General features: G+C 48.1%; 1 protein-coding gene across 10 annotated transcripts in view; it reads right to left on the bottom strand.

The window, feature by feature from the left end:
- Positions 1–16351, bottom strand: part of LOC116948620 (5'-AMP-activated protein kinase subunit gamma-2-like) — a 164512-nt gene that overhangs the window by 27526 nt on the left and 120635 nt on the right. Inside the window, exon 2 of one of the 10 annotated variants that reach the window (XM_076071651.1) lies at positions 233–417. The exons of 8 other annotated variants lie outside the window; for them this stretch is intronic. In XM_076071651.1, coding sequence (XP_075927766.1) covers positions 233–322 — 90 coding nt within the window. In that variant the 5' untranslated portion in view covers positions 323–417. The remainder of the gene's footprint in view (positions 1–232; positions 418–16351) is intronic. One more of the 10 variants, XM_032965477.2, reaches the window with a different exon arrangement.

The raw sequence follows: 16351 nt of genomic DNA, 5'->3' as shown, positions 1-16351 counted from the left end.
ACTGACCAGCGTGGTGAAGTATGGTCGAACAACCCCCGGGAGCGAAACGGTAACGCGGAAGCCTTCACCCAGAAGCCCGCTTGACCAACGGGACTACAAGTGAACTGTCATTGACCATATAATAATTACAGTTGGAAACACATTGCATATGAATTACTCCACACCACGACAGATTGAGAGAAAATTCAAAGGCAGTGAAGTGTAGGTGCATTGATTTACGTGACCGTCCCACCTGCGGGTTAGCTCCGTCGGAACGGCCGTGTAGCCCATCCTGGGGCTCTGCGGACCCCCGCTGCCTCCGTTTACCCACCGGCCCGGCCATCGCCCCCCTTCAAAATAAAAGTGCCGGCAGAGGCTGTGTCGGTAGTACAGGCTGGTTTCACAATGACAGGCGTCCCCCCTTTTGACGAGTCGCGCCTGCAACAAGGAAGGCCGGCTGTAGTCGAAACACAGGCCGTCTCAGAATACGCAGCCTGTATCGGTATAAAGGCCGAGTCGGAATGAAGGCTTTACCAAAAAAAACAAACTCAAGGCGAAGTATTTCTCAACATTAAGGGCTGAGCCAATGGGGAATGTTGCCTCACCGTAAGAGGCTGCCCTCTGTTTAAAAAGGATGCGCCCCCTCCCTCTCCCTCGATGTCTCTCGCGTCTCGCTTTCTCTGCGTCTCTCTAAACAAGCCGGTCCCCCCCCCCCCCTCTCTCTCGTCTCTCACGATCTCTAACCCACGCGTCCAGGTTCTGTCTATTCTAACTCGGCACGCAGAGTGACAGACAGCGGCTTGGCTTGCCCTCCACCCGGCCGCCGAAACCCACTCCTCGGAAGTGCCCAAAGGTTACGATGTACGGTGTACATGTTGTATACACGAAGCGAAGTAAGGCCCAAATAACGACAGTCGCATTTTAGTGAACTGTGCATGCTAACACGAGTTGTCCCTACAGGTCACGCCCTTCGCATCTGGACACGCATGCAAATCGCAAACACGCACACAGATGTTACACACAACACGTACACTCGCACAGTCGTGAATACAAAAACACAAAGATCCCCCCCGCTCGTATAGCCTTAACAGACTGTTGGGGAAGGTGCTGTTAGCGGGCACCCTTTGAAGACCGACACGGCACACGAGAGGGAGGGTGGCCAGTACCACGTCCGGCCGCCAGGTACTCATTTGAGGCTGAGTATATCTATGAATACACACACTCCACCACGTAAGCACATTCACGCCTACGGACACGAGTACGAATGTACAGACATTAAAGACAACGCCAAAGATCCCCCGTATAGCCTTTAACAGACTTTTGGGGGGCAGTGCTGTTAGCGAACGCCTCTGAAGGGCGGAACGGTACACGAGGGGGTTGGTGGCCAGCACCACGCCCGACCGCCTTTGTCTCCCTCGTGGAGAGGTACTCATTTGAAGCAGAGTTGACCTGGCGCGCGCGCGCGCACACACACAAACGCACCATCTCACACACATACCCCAACACAAAACACGTAGCACACCTGTGCTCACACAGCAAACACACAATCTCAAACACTCGGGCACACGCGACGCTGTTTAGATAACACGTACGTGCGTACGTGCGTGCGTGCGTACGTACGTACCCTCTCGCGGGGGTACTCGCGCGTACCACGAACACGCTGACCGGACGACGCACGCGAGCGGGCGCACAGATAAGCCACGCTCGCCGCTTAAATCCCTGCCGCCCCCCCCCCTTCCTTGCTTTCCTCCCAGATGCCCCCTCTTATGCCCCAGCTACCCAGCGTCTCTACCCCCCAACACGGCAGCAAAGACGCTCGCTGCTCTTATCAACGTGCCGGAAAAAAAAAACACACTTTTCACAATAAATAGTATCCGCCCTTCGCCAAGCTGCATTCTTGTGGTCATCGGCTCACCCCGGGAATGCAGAAATAATAAGAAAATGTAAACGCACTGGGGCGTTAGCGTGCCCACAAGTCGCACCATAAACAGACCATGCCAACATCCTGATTGGCCGTGCGTGCGTTCGCGTGGGTACGTGGGGTCGCAGATCGGTAAATCAGTAGGTAGGTGTGTGTGTGTGCATGGGTGGGTGGGTAGGTGGGTTGGTAGGGATTCAAGTGGATAAGTTAACTTGGTTAGTAATTACATAGGTCTGGAGCTACATGGTATGTGGGTAGTTGGGTTGATAGTTATTTTGACTAGTGGATCAGTAAAGAGATTCGGTGGGTAGATGGTTGTGTGGGAGGATGGGTGGATAGGTAGGTTGGTGGGTATGAGCATAGGTTGATACTTGAAATAAATGTCTGGACTATTGCATAGGTGGGTTTGTAGATATCTAGATAGTTATACATCTAAGCAGTTAGGTGTGGAAGTTAGGTGCTTAGTTGACAATGTATTTGTGGCGATAGTGTTTGTTAGTATCATTGCGTGGTGATGGATATACAGGTAGTCCCCGACTTACGATGGAGATGCGTTACGACGACCCCTTCGTAAGTCGAAAATATCGTAAGTCGAAGATGGCCTAGCCTACGCAGGAGTCTTAAAAGAATGGTGATAATTTAGCAAAACAGAGCAATTTACAGTACCGTACTGTATAAACTATATACTGTATGTATTTATTAATTCCAATACTGTATTGCACAGTCAAATTTAAAGTAAAAAACAAGGTAAATTCTTAGCCTACCTATATGAACTGCAATTTCATAGAAAGTTTTTTTCAGGAAACAATCCTATCTGCTAAAAAAAACTTTTAACATGCATTGAACGTATGTATCGTATCGTGCTAACCCTAAAACGAAATCGCTAAAGCTATGTATCATACATGCATTGAACGTATCGTAACGTATCATATTTTACTGTACTCACCAAGATTATGTCCGTCGTCTGCATACTTGAACGATGTTTAGGTTGTTGATGGCTACATTAACTTAGTTGTCGGAAGAGGAGGATAGTGATGATAAAGTTACAGTATCGTACCTCGTACGCTGCTGCTTTTGCCTGCCGCGCGAAATTAAAAATATTTTACAATTTTGTCATATCGCCATCGTAAGATCGAAATATCGTAAGTCGGACCATCGTAAGTCGGGGACTACCTGTACATTGATGGATGGCTGCGAGCGTATGCATAGATTCTTGTTAAGTGATGTGTGCCCATACGCGCGCAGGTGTGTACAACAGGTCAAAAGTCGACCTGAGTGTGCGTCTGTGTATTATTGAACGCAGATGCTTGCATTCGTGAACGTAATCGCTGTAGCGGATGTCAAAAGCAGTTTTGAATGCAGTTGGATGGGGGAGTTTGCGCGTGGACCGAGCAATTGAGATAATTGATGCAGTAACGGGTTTTCAACAGGCTCAATAAACAAACAGGGACCAACTTAGTTTCTGGTAATCTCAACAGACTCTGCTCTGGTTACATAAGGGATAATTGATGAAGTCAATATATATTTTATTTAATCTTTTATATACCCTGGAATGGGGGTGGAGCGGCGGGCTCCGTGGTTCGGCAACTGTGATCGGAACCCGGCAACCCGAGTCCAATTCCCAGTCACTGGATAACTGAAGAGACGATCACTGGGCTGTCTTCATCCTAAAGGTCCTCTGAAACAGTTCCGCCAATTACCTACAGAGAGCACTTGGCTCCTCTCACTCCCTCCCGTAGCCTCAGAAGTGCCTCCTCGTTCCTTTAAGAAAAAAATAATTTGCTAAAACTTTGTGTGCTTCAAAAAGCCTTTCCGCTTTACTCATTTAAGGCCGAGTCGATCCAGACGAAGCCCAGGACCGGTTCAAATATTTGCCACTGTTATTGGTCGTGAGCGGGAACTGAACTCCGGTTTGGAGCAGACCGCGCAGGACCACGACACTATCCCCGGCAGACACTGACATTGAGCACGATTGGTGGCGCTGTGGTTACAGCCCTCAACTCACAATCTCATAGGCTCCAGTTGAAAGTCCCGGTCTGGGCTCTATTCAGCAAATCATCTTTCCGCGGTTGTTGTTTTTACGTTCGCCCCACACACCGGTGCTGCGTCATGAGACCAAGGGAGTAAATTTCCATTCAGAACCCTCGGGGAGGAAACCACCGCCGTATTAGCCCACGGTTAGACAACCACCTCTGGATGGCGACGTCATAAAACTTATGGCATGGCCATTGAAGAGTGGATCAGGAAGACTTCTTCCAAATTCTGGCTAATCGCCTGATGAGGCTGGTTGTTGTAATCACCAGCGAAACGTCACAGTACTCGAACGGTAAATGTTGTGGGTTCACTCTCCAACACACCACCGGTGTGCTGAACTTGTCATGAATTGGCACGTTTTGTTTACCTGACAAACCTTACTAATTGGCCTTGTTGGGTGGTGGCGGGTTTAACGAAATGTTTATATTTACGTGATCTAACCCAAAAAAACCTTTATCATGGATAATATTGGTCGCGAAAACCGACTACCACGTGTTCAACTGCCACATAACTATTTTCGTCGTCCCTTCAATTGCCTCGCAGCCACACTGAGGGTGCTGTGACAAGTGACCTGCCGCGATTAACACGGCCAAGCGTTGCACTGAACACAGCAAAATGTTTCCAATCCTTCACACTGGAAATACCTCAAGTTCAATACCGTTTGCGAAACCAAAGTTATAATGGATGGGGGGGGGGGGAGCAGGTTTTGTGTAGTTGTTGGTGACCACCAGACTGAGACCATTAACTCGCTCGGCGTGACAACCTGGTGTCATCAAATGTAAGGTTGCCCGGATTGGAACCCAGGTATCAGCGGTGCTGGCTCAGTGCTCCGACATCGTATTGTGCCGCTAAATCACCAGGTCACCTTGTATGTTATTAACGATAAGTATGCAGAGGTTAGTCTGCAGTGGCTACTCCACAAATATAATTGGCTATCACCACCTACGTACTGTATAGGATTTTGTCAATCCACTGCTGGATGAGGGCCGCCCAACACGCCGTATTTTTTACACCATACTTCAACAAGCTCATCGGCGTGGCTTGGCGAAGGGGTGGTGATGGCCAGGACAGATTCGGTTATCACCGCGCCGCTGATGTTTGCTGTGGCCGGGAACCAAACTTAGGTTGCCGGGTTCATAGGGTTCATGCGGCAGCTGCATAATTCTTACAGCTCACTGAAACATCTAACAATCGCCTGAGGGATGGTGGTTGGCTGTTCTATCGTAGAGCGTTAATACACTGCTGCTATTTGACCCAGAATCCTGAAGACGTCCGAGCTTTGGGATGAATTCAGAATGACAGCAGGCGTACTTTGTTGGTGTGCGCGATGCTCTTTCATCTGCCCCCTCTCTTTGTGTGTGCCTATGCCTCTCCCTCCATCGCTTTTGTTTCTGCCACAATTCCTGAATAAATGAACAGGACAAGCCTCTAGGCAGAGACTCTGGGTCAAACCAGGCTGCATTCACACACAAAACAAAGATTCCTCAGACTGTTGGGGCAAGTGCTGTTAGCAGGGTGGGTCACCAGCACCACGCCCGGCTGCCTTTGTCTCCCCAGTGGTGATATTTACACACCGCACTAGGTACTCATTTGAGGCCGAGTCGACCTGGGGGAGGCCCAGGACCGATTCTGATAATCGTAACTGGTGTTGGCCGTGAGCAGGAATCGAACTCTGGTCGCCGGGTTCGTAGCGCGGCCCGCTAACCCGTTGCACTTTCGCTCCCCACATTCAAACACATACAGACACGTACACAGTCAACAGGACAAGCATTATTGTACAGCCACATGCAGCCATACCCAAACAGGCAGTCGCACAGTTGTGTGCGCACGTAAATATACCAAGACAAAGATGCCCATTATAACTTACACTGACTGTTGGGGCAAGTGATGTCGGCGAGCAGCGTTAAAGGCCAGCATTGATGCTGACCAACAGCACTGGGTACTACAGTCATTTAAGGCTGAGTGACTATCGTGGAAGCCCAGGGCCGCTTCAGATATCACTTGCCACTGACGTTAGCTGTCCAATGGAAATCAAATTCAGGTCATTGGGTTTGCAGCACAGTGCGTCAACACCGTGCCTGGCCGCCTTTGTCTCCCCAGTGGTGATGTTTTTACACCACACCAGCTACTCATTTGAGGCCGAGTCGATCCAGGGGAGGCCCAGGACCGGTTCAGATAACCGTCACTGGTGTTGGCCGTAAGCGGGAATTGAACTCGGATCGCGCTAAACCACCCAACCACCACACACACGTGCAAAACCCGTCACACACAGATGCACACGTTGTCAGGTATACAAACACAGTACAGTATTCCAGGGCACTCTCTTTCAATGTGGATACCACCTCCCCCACACCCCCCTATTTGTACAGCGTTTGAGATGAAGCCACTTTAGGAATCCAAATTGTATTCTATAAATACATGAACACACTCACAGTCACATGCAAAGTGCCATATGCATGCATGCAGTCAGACTTACATGTCGCACAGTCACATGCACAAAACAAAAAAAAACAAAGATCCCCCATATAGCCTTAACAGACTGTAGGGGCAAGTGCTGCTATCGAGCACCTATGAAGGCCGGCACAGCTCACGAGGGGGTAGGTGGCTAGCACCACACCCGCCCACCTTTGTCTCCCCAGTGGTGATGTTTTACACACCACACCAAGTACCCATTTGAGGTTGAGGCGACCTAGGGGAGGCCCGGGACCGGTTCAGATAATCGTCACTGGTGTTGGCCGTGAGCGGGAATCGAACCTGGGTCGCCGGGTTCGTAGCGCAGCGTAGCGCTAACCGCTACACTATCGCTTCCCGCATAGTCATACACACAGCATCATGTGCATACAAATAGACAACACAATCACACGTACATTTACACATAAACTAACAGTAGCAATAACTGCCCTTCGCCACTAAGCGGAGTGTGTTTTCATCACTGCTTGTGCCAGGCTAGTTGTGCGTGCACACAGAGGGAGAAACCCAGTCATACGCACACATTCTCAGTTGCATAGACACAGGCTTCTCAGTTTAACGGGAGCCTATCTACTAACAAAGGAAACAGCCAAGGGAAGCTATAGAAGGCATGACTGTACTGAGTGAAAGCCTGCATGCACGTACTGTATGATTATGCACGTACGGTATGATTATGCAGGTACTTTTACACAATATTGTCCCACGTCCGACCGCACAGCGTGAGTTCAAACCGCATAACAGTGAATTTTGGGTAGAAACAGGTTATCCGCATACACGCAAAATCATGCAAACTGAGCCCACATAAAGCGAGGGAAACCTGGTTGTTACCGTGTACTCAAGCCGATTATCACGGTTGGCTACGTAACGGTGAGAAAGAAGTTCAACACACGTACATGCATACACAGATGTGGTCTTCCTACAAAGAGTCTCCTTGCTCCCTGCTCAAACGAACGTGGGACAGTGCTCAATTAGGGTTTGCAATCCGTCCGGATTTTACCCGAGGTTTGACCTGTACACAGTCCAGGAAGAGGCCTCTGCGTTCCGGTGGCAGGAATTGATCTCGACCGAGATATGGTTTCTGGTATTTCATTGAACTTTGTCGCAGTATACTGCACACTTTTGGTCATAGACCGCGTGCCCGACTGAGAAATGTTTGGGTTTGGTAAGCGGAAAAGGTGGCAAAAACTTATGGAAAATTTTAACTAAAACCACACTTCTTAACAACCCAATCAAAGAACCGACAAACATTCGTCACGAATAATCTCATATTTCTAGCTGTACAGCCAACACAGAGTGAAACCTGCCGTATAGAACACTGCAGGCAAGGAGGTTGACGGGAGATCATATTGCGCGTATGACGACACTGACCCGAGTCTTGCTTTGCACGGCTTTACCAAATTGCATAGGAGCATAGGATAATTATTCTTATGCTTTATCTGTTGCTGATCCGAAGGCGGGGTGGGAAATTTTACATTTTTGTGACGGGGATCTGTCCCTACTGAAATAAACCCACAGCCCATTGTCAATCCACTGCTGGTTGAAGGCCCTCCCCCTCATGGCCGTGTCAGTCTTGGGGGTTGTCTGACCATACTTCACCACGTTGGTCAGCGTGCATTGGTTCAGATATTACTCGCCACTGATATTATCCATGGCCGAGAATCGAATTCAGGCCAGTGGTTCGTGCTCTAACCACTGTGCCACAACACCATCCCATCCTGTGATAAGATGTTTATTTCCTACAAAAAGAGTTCCAAATTTTATTGACCCTGTAAGAGTTGATAAGTCGAGTGAAACTCCAACAGGGATTTCAACTGGCAGCCTTCTGATTGTGGGTCAAACCTTGGAATCACGGCTGAATAAAAACAGAAGCCAGGTTGCCAATTTTTATTATGAGATTTGTCATCACTGACCCAATTTTCTGACAGTAATCTCAACCGAATCTCAACCCTTAACCAAACCTGTCACGGACAGCACACGAACAAACGATGGTAAGAGTCACAACCATGAGAGATACCTTCTCAAGGCTTGCTTCGCCTGATTTCCTCAACTCAACAGTCAAGTTAAAGTGTCTCTATTCTCACATAAGCTTGGGGAAAGGTCTCATCTCCATTGCTGGTGCTGAGCCCACGTGAAAATGCCACAGACATCTATGGCTGGGGCCAGTCTCTCCCAAAGAATGACCACCACTGGTGATTTCCCACTATGTGGTATATATATTTTTTATCAGCCCTGGAGAGATGATGGGCTACGTTGACCCACTTGTAACATTCCGATGGTGAGTTGAGTGCACCACCACGAGTTCTGCCCTGCCTGCTCGTTTCATTAGAAACGCCATTTACAGGTTAACCGTTCACACGCACGTTAAGGGGGTAGCGGTGCCAAAGTGGTTGGGGACACTGCACTATAAATCGGGTGACCCAAGTTAAATTCCTGGCCATGGCAGATATCAGTGGCCAGTTATATCTGAACCTCAGTGACGTGCGGTAAGGTCAATGGCTGGAGAGGCACTGGCTAGTGTCAGAGCCAGATTCACTGAGGAGGCGTGGCCTGACTGAGGGGGGCGTGTCCTCACTGAGGGGGGCGTGTCCTCACTGAGGGGGGGGCGTGTTAGACACGTTCCCCCTCAGTGAGGCAGATGTGATAGCTGCCTCCCCTGGTGCTTTTTCATTGCAGTTTCATGACGAGACCAGCGAGCCTAAATATCTTTATACACATACGTGAAATAAGTTACCTGGAGTATGGAAGGTGAGGACATGAAATTAAGGGGTCTACAAACATTACGTTGGTGACGTACTGAGATAGTAACAAGCACGCGCTTATTGCCCGCGCTCCATCCAGTTACTGAGGGGTTGCGCAATCAGAGGGGAGGCTGAGCTCGTCGCTGCCTCACCTCTCGTCTCTTCCTGTATTTGCAGCGGAGCGCCGCAAATTTGGCGATTTTGACTATAAAAATGATTGGAATCGTACAGAAATTACATTTATAACACAGATCAGTGGAAAAATCTTCATATTTATTTTATTTGATTATTCTTTTTTTTACTTTTCGTAACAGCAATTTTCATTGGAGTATGACAGGTGAGGCTCTGCCTCCCTTGACCGCACGTCCCTGCTGAACCTATGATGCTGGACCCTGACATTACATTTTTAACATACATAATGCACCATTTGTAAATTCTAATGGTAAGTACGGTGGACTTGCAATCCCGAGATTGGCGATGCGATTCAATCGCTACTCAAGTGGAGACTATGTTGCAAGTTGCCTCAATCCCCCCTGCCCATCCTGTGCACTCAGCGGATGAGTTCATCATATGGTGGGATAAAGTGTGGGTTACTCCCACCTTTTACAGAATGGTTGGTCAGCGTGGAGTCGTCCAAATACCAACAAGACGTCTACAACTCTCTCCTCCGCCGGCAGTGGCGTGAGCAAGCAATCGGAGGGCCGCACATTTTTGTCCATTTCATAAACACCAGTTATTCACTGCAGCAACAGCAGCATCAGCATCGACATCAAATAAACCCGGCTAACGTTCGGCAAGTGCCATTAATAGCAGCGCGAATAAACTAGGCCACGATAATACAGTGCAGGAGTCTCACAGCGTCAGCAATTCTCTCCCCCTGCCTCCCACCTCCCTCACAGGGGAATGCCTCGAGCATTTTAATTACTGAAGAGAAAATCCAACTGAAGAGAAAATCCAACGGCAGCCCAGTGAATACTGCGGCAAATCTAGCGTAGCAGTGGAGGAAAGGGCCTTTGAGATCAACGGTGCCGTAAGCGGCCAGGGGTTTTTGCGTTGAATTTGGAATCGTTTGAAGAGATTGAATAGTTCACCGATAAACACACGGTCGTTGCCATAGAGATTACATGTAGGTGTGTAATGATTCACGCAACACTCGCGCCCTCGCGATTAGATAAAAACACCGCCGAGGATTGGCATCGGGCTTTGATTGAAGAATTTCTCCTCTTTTCGAAGTGGCCGCGTGGCTCAGAGGGGAAAGCCGCTGAGTTTCCACCCCACCCCGGTTCGAAACCAGGCCAGCTGCCTGTGATAAAAAAAAACTGGGTTCTCAAGCATTGCGGAGTTGGGGGTGTCAGCTCGGTCACCAGTAACGGCGCTACAAAGCAAAAGTTTCCCTAAATTTGGTTCTGCATTCAAATTTGGGCTAAAATTCCAGCTCTCGTGATTTTACAAAAATATCGGTACGACTCTCACGTGGCGAACACTGAGACTCCAATTTTGCAGAGAGAGTTGGGAAAGCGCTGCCTCCTCCGATGGTGGACCAGAGGACACGTGAAAGGGATTTTAGAAGCAGTTCTGTGATATCCGCCTCCGCGGGCCGTTCTCTAACACTGCTCTGTGAGCTTTCCGAAAGGAAACTTCGTCTCATGAGACGATGGCACAATCAGGATAAAATTGGCGATAAAATACAAAGTGGAATGAACTACAGCAGATCATCAACTATCCAGCAAGGGATTAATTATCCGGCTTTCAACATTATCCGATGGTGCCGGCGAACCTCCATCACAGCTGATGGAGTTGGATTCGGACTGAATTACCACCTCCAATTCTACACCCCGCTGTAATTACCCTATGCAGAGTCTTCCAGATTGGAGTGGTAAGTACAGTACAGTAAATACGGTAACTTTTTACAGGAGGATATTTATGTCAATTTCATATAGCAAACAAATTTACAGTTTGTTTTTGTTAGCACAGCAGTGAATGTAGCGCATCTAGTGGTTGCACCGTACGTAGCCAACCGTGCACATCGGAGGTGCGTGATACGTAACAGTGAATTCGACTTGATGCATCATCCATCATGAGCTTTAATAATCTATGTCAGCCTACGGGCCATTGTATGATTAATTACCAACAATTCAGGAATGTGTTATCAATTATGTTAAAGCAATAGAAAATAAATATACATCATTATTGTTTTGTTTGGCCTCGTATGCAGCTAGGCAAAATTATATCACTGCCGGTACTGTAAGAGGTGGGTGGAGTGGTGCTGCAGTGGTTAGCACGTAGGGCTCTGGGCCCGCGGACCCGGGTTGGACTCCTAGCCACGGTTATGGGTGTAAAGTGATATCAGAACCAGTCCTGTGCCCTTCCCCCTTTTACAAACCTGCACTCACCAGCATGGTGAAGTATGACCACAAACCTCCGTGACTGACATGGATGGTGTGGGGAGGCCTTCATCCATTGATGGACTGAGAATAGCTGAAGTCTGTTATCTTTATTTTACACAATTTCTAATAGCAAACAATTACAATCAAACTTAAATCCAACATTATTAATTTGATCATGTTTTTAATTATGACCGAGGAGATGTATATTTCTGGACCTGCCCACCGCGTATCTGGGCCTTTAAGTGCACATATATGCCCATTATTGTCCTGTTATGAGTCTGTAATGAGGATTACAGACTCCTACGTCTTTTTGGTCTGTGCTTCTACACCAAAAGAAGACAAATGATCCCAACGTATAGCCTTAACAGACAGTTGGGGCAAGTGCTGTTAGCGAGCACCTAAAGGCCGGCACAGCAGACGAGGGGGTGGGTGACCAGCACCACGCCCGGCCACTTTTGTCTCCCCAGTGGCGATTTACACACCGCGCCAGGTACTTATTTGAGGCTGAGTCGACCTAGGAGAGGACCCAGGACCATGTTCAGATAATCGTCATCGATGTTGGCCATGAGTGGGAATCGAAATCGGGTTCACTGGGTTCGTAGCGCAGCGTGCTAACCACTACACTACCGCTCCCATTCTACACTACCCCTGCCAAGACAGTTGCTTCAGATCTATTATTGAAGAGCCACACAGCGTAGGGTTGGCCTGTGAAACACTGGACGCACGGAGAGGAGGCGAGCACTTTAACAAAATGGGCTGATGCTGCTGCTGCTGCTGCCGCCTCGGAATCGGAAAAGATAATTGAGCGCAGCGTACAGTCAATGCCACTTAAGCGTGTAGCGCAAATCTTCAGAGTCCACTAAATTTAGCTCTCTTACTCGTTTGTTCGTCACCGTGCCAGCTGTCAATTAACAGCATTGTTCCTTGCCGCAGACGGCCAACCGGCCCACCGCCACCACCGCAGGAACGTGCTTACCATATTCTTCAGATTATACGGGGCTGCGGAAAAGTTCACACGCACCCCAAGACTTGTGCCCTGTGCCAATTCAAATCTGGTAGACCAACAACACACTCACACCACACCTTCCCCCGGGTTACGAGATGAACCCCCAAACGAACATCCTTTATACAGCAAAAGCCCGATATAAGTACACCTCGTATAGACAGTTCTGATATAACCATATGCTTACATTACACTGGGGGCAGGGGAAGTTGAAGGGGAAACTTCTGATATAAGCACACGACTTCGGATATAAAATCCAGTCTTTTCACGACGGTGGTGTATCCTTAAGCACATTCGCTCACTTCTACAGCACAGCGAAGCGTTTCTTCCCCATCTTCTAAAAGCAGTTTGCGTTTCATGTTTGTTCAGCGCCCTATTTGCTGTGCAACTGTAGAAGTGTTACGGGAGGGTGACACGCGGTTGTAGGGCGGTGGCCACAACCACGTCCGCTACGGCCACCACCCTGAGGGGCTGTGGGGGACGCTGTGATCCCTCCCAGCCCCACCCCTCAGTGAGGGACAGTATAAAAGGTGGGACCCGGGGAGCTGAGAGGCAGTTCGACTCAAGCAAGATGAAGAGCCAGTGAAGAAAGAAGATCGACTAGCCAGACCCTGGAACTCCTTTGGCCCACTGTCCATTTGAGGGTCGGGCAAAGCAAGCCAGGGGGTGTGACACCAGAGCCGAGAGGGCCCATGTCCTTCTGAGGGCCGGGCTCGTGTGGCTGGTGATCGGGACCTGCGCCGAAGCTGGGCCAGGTCAGATAGCCTCCTGAGAGAGGACCCGGATAGAGGGAACCAGGGAAATAGCGTGGGCTAAAGCTCGGGAAACGTTTCCTCTATAGAGTACGGGCGAAGAGGCCGTTGCCTTTTCAAGTATCAGATTCGCCACTGTAATTGAAGCGTCTGTAATAAATGCGTGTTGCCTCAAATGAACATTCGCCGACGTCAATAAGGCCACTACACAACTATAACGTTCTATAGATGTTCATATTACCGACCTTTTCATATACTGTATGCGCTTGTACCTCGCGCCCTCCCCCGCAGGAGTCAGATATGCAATGTTGTGCTGTATTCACATTCATTGGGGTTTAAGAGTAATGAACATGAATCTCCTCTCGCATGGTAATAAACATTGTTTAGGCTCATAAGTAAACCATCTGAATTGTCACTCACCCGGTTAAATAATTTTATCAACTAGATAACGCCGAGACTACTGAGCGAACACGAGAATTCCATCGTCAGGGTCTGGGATCGAACTCACAACCGCCTGCGTACCAGGCGAGGGAGGTAACGTCTCACCACCACGGTGCCCCATATTTAAATGTATTGTACGTACACTCCTCCCTCCTGTAAAGCTTCAATAATATTTGATTCTTAACAGAGACCATCGCCCATAATGGTTAAAGAAAAGTCATTTACAGTGCTTACTTTCTGACAAACTAAAATAAATAAAGATTATTAAGACTGCTTTGGATGGGTCCATCTGAGGCAAACCACATGCGTCTTTTATTTTAAACACCCGTGGGACGTTTCACAAATAACAATAGCTCACGATGATTAACGTCTGCGTTCTCACTTGACTAAATAAAGGTTGCTTATTGATTGTGTTACTGGATTGGTCTGGCTGGGGCGACTCTGTGCTAGAACAATCGACTCACAATCAGGAAGACTGTGACATGAAATTCCACTCGTGGGTTAAATCAGCCCATCATCCCTCGAAGGTCGATAAAATGGGTGCCACTTTGTTGCACAGAAGCAATTGTCCAAATAATACACACAAACGGTGATTTATAGCCAGTAAACAGCACGACTGTAACCATGGAATCGCTCCTCCCATCATGCCTTGCATGTCATGTGACAATCACCAAACTGCGTGTATAATAATGCACACAGACTTGATTTAGACGACCATCTAAATTGTCAAAATTTGTGGCTATATTAATTTAGACAGCAGCAGGACAACGAGACAACTATATTTCTGGTCGGTTTCATTCTTGTTAGTAAACTATCAGAACAATGTAGCCATTCGTCACCTACTACAAGCCCTCCCAGATCACTGTAGGGATTGTTTTGGCCCTGCCTAAGAGCAACAATAAACCATAATTTGCAGCTGTTTACAGATTGCCCTATAGGTTATTAACTTGGGCTCTCTCACGTAAATGTAGATTTTTTTTTTCACCACTGTCCGGCCAACGTCAAAAAACCAGCAGCATCATGGGAGAAATATGTAGTCGCTCAATACAGCTCCTGAAGAAGCTCCCAGCAAATCGAACGTGACGACGGACATCACGCCGACTAGCCGACAAGCCGGGAAGCCGCGTCGGAGAGGCGACGCCGCACGACCACGAAAACCTACGCAGTGGCAGATGAGGGCGAGTCCCAACCCCGATCCATAATACAGGTTTTTTTATTGTTAAATCGCGTAAATATATGAACGTGTCGGGAATAGGTTTTCCCCTTTTTTTCTGGCAACAAAACAGGTGTTAAGATATTAAATAAAACACCAAACCGTAACCTTTTTCCAAGGAATCATGTCTGCATTAACCACAATAATTGTGGTCAGAACGCAAACAAAAACACACTGATAATATATGCATTGTCTTTGAAACCGATTGGTCCACACCAGAGACAGCTTTCTTTTGAGCCTCGTCTCAAAACGGTGTTAGACCAGAGGACGCCATCACCCGACACAGCCAATTAGTAGGATTTTTCACGTAAACAGAGCAAGCCAATTCGTTACGAGTACAGCACATTTACAATATTACTCTTTGGTTCTTTCGGTAAAGTCACCTACGTGACTTTACCGAAAGAACCAAAGAGTATGGATTCCTGCAGTCACAAAAGCTTCAAATCAAGATTTACAATATTGAGTACTAACCCCGATGCTGCGAGTATGTCACTGAACTGCTGGTTGTTGTTTTTTTACAAACTACGTGTTGGATTCAAGAGGATGAGGGTGACACGATAGGTGAAGGGATCGAGTGCAGATTAAATGTCATCTAAGGCACATGATGCTTATATACAAGATTTAAGATTTCTGTTGCCAATCTGCGATCACTTTTGCCACCGGATACCCGTGCAGCAAAACACCCCCCCCCAACCGGCTCCGTGCAGAGTAAATGTAAGATGACTTGCGAGCCCTCTCCGGAATCCTGCTGGTCTCACAATTAACCTTTTTTTTATGGGGCCTCACCCCAAAAAAACTCCCCCCATGGGGCAATACATTTTCTTTTAAGGGCAGAGAAAACAACAGAGACAATGTCGATTGTGTGGCCAACATAGCCTGGGTAGGGGAAAGCACTGTTCGTGAACACCTATTGGCTGAAAACATCTTAACATATAGAGAACTGCAGAGCATGGGACATTCTTGGCATCGGACTCACCGCGCCTGGCTGGCTTTCCCACTTGCCTATGGTTCCTCGGTAAATAAGTAGATGGCAATTTGAATTGAATTGAGTAACAACAATATACACACACACACTGACACTTCACACCGTTGGGGCCTCATCCCTCTTCTAACCCTGCATGTGCTCGCTGTGGAGTTGGCGATGCACGACGTAGCTGTGTGTGAGAGAAAGAGGCGCACGTTTTTTCACCAGCATCTTGGGGTTGTGATTGTTTCAACTGCCCCGTATACGCCGCTGCCGATGATGATCGCTCACGCTATTTGTTTTTTCCCGATACAAATTTTATTGTTCAAATAACCCCGGCAATTCAACTGCACGGTTCAAACTCTTTTCTAATTATACGTAACCACCATTCGCCAATAAGTGGTGGTGACGTTATCACGGCATTTGTGCCAGGCTAGGTAATACCTTGAG

This window comes from Petromyzon marinus, chromosome 34, assembly GCF_048934315.1.
Source record: "Petromyzon marinus isolate PM22_M1 ecotype Great Lakes invasive population chromosome 34, UKy_Petmar_22M1.pri1.0, whole genome shotgun sequence".
In the NCBI taxonomy this organism is placed as follows: Eukaryota; Metazoa; Chordata; class Hyperoartia; order Petromyzontiformes; family Petromyzontidae; genus Petromyzon; species Petromyzon marinus.
Note: the sequence above shows the minus strand (reverse complement) of the source record. Positions and strands in the feature narration are given on the sequence as shown.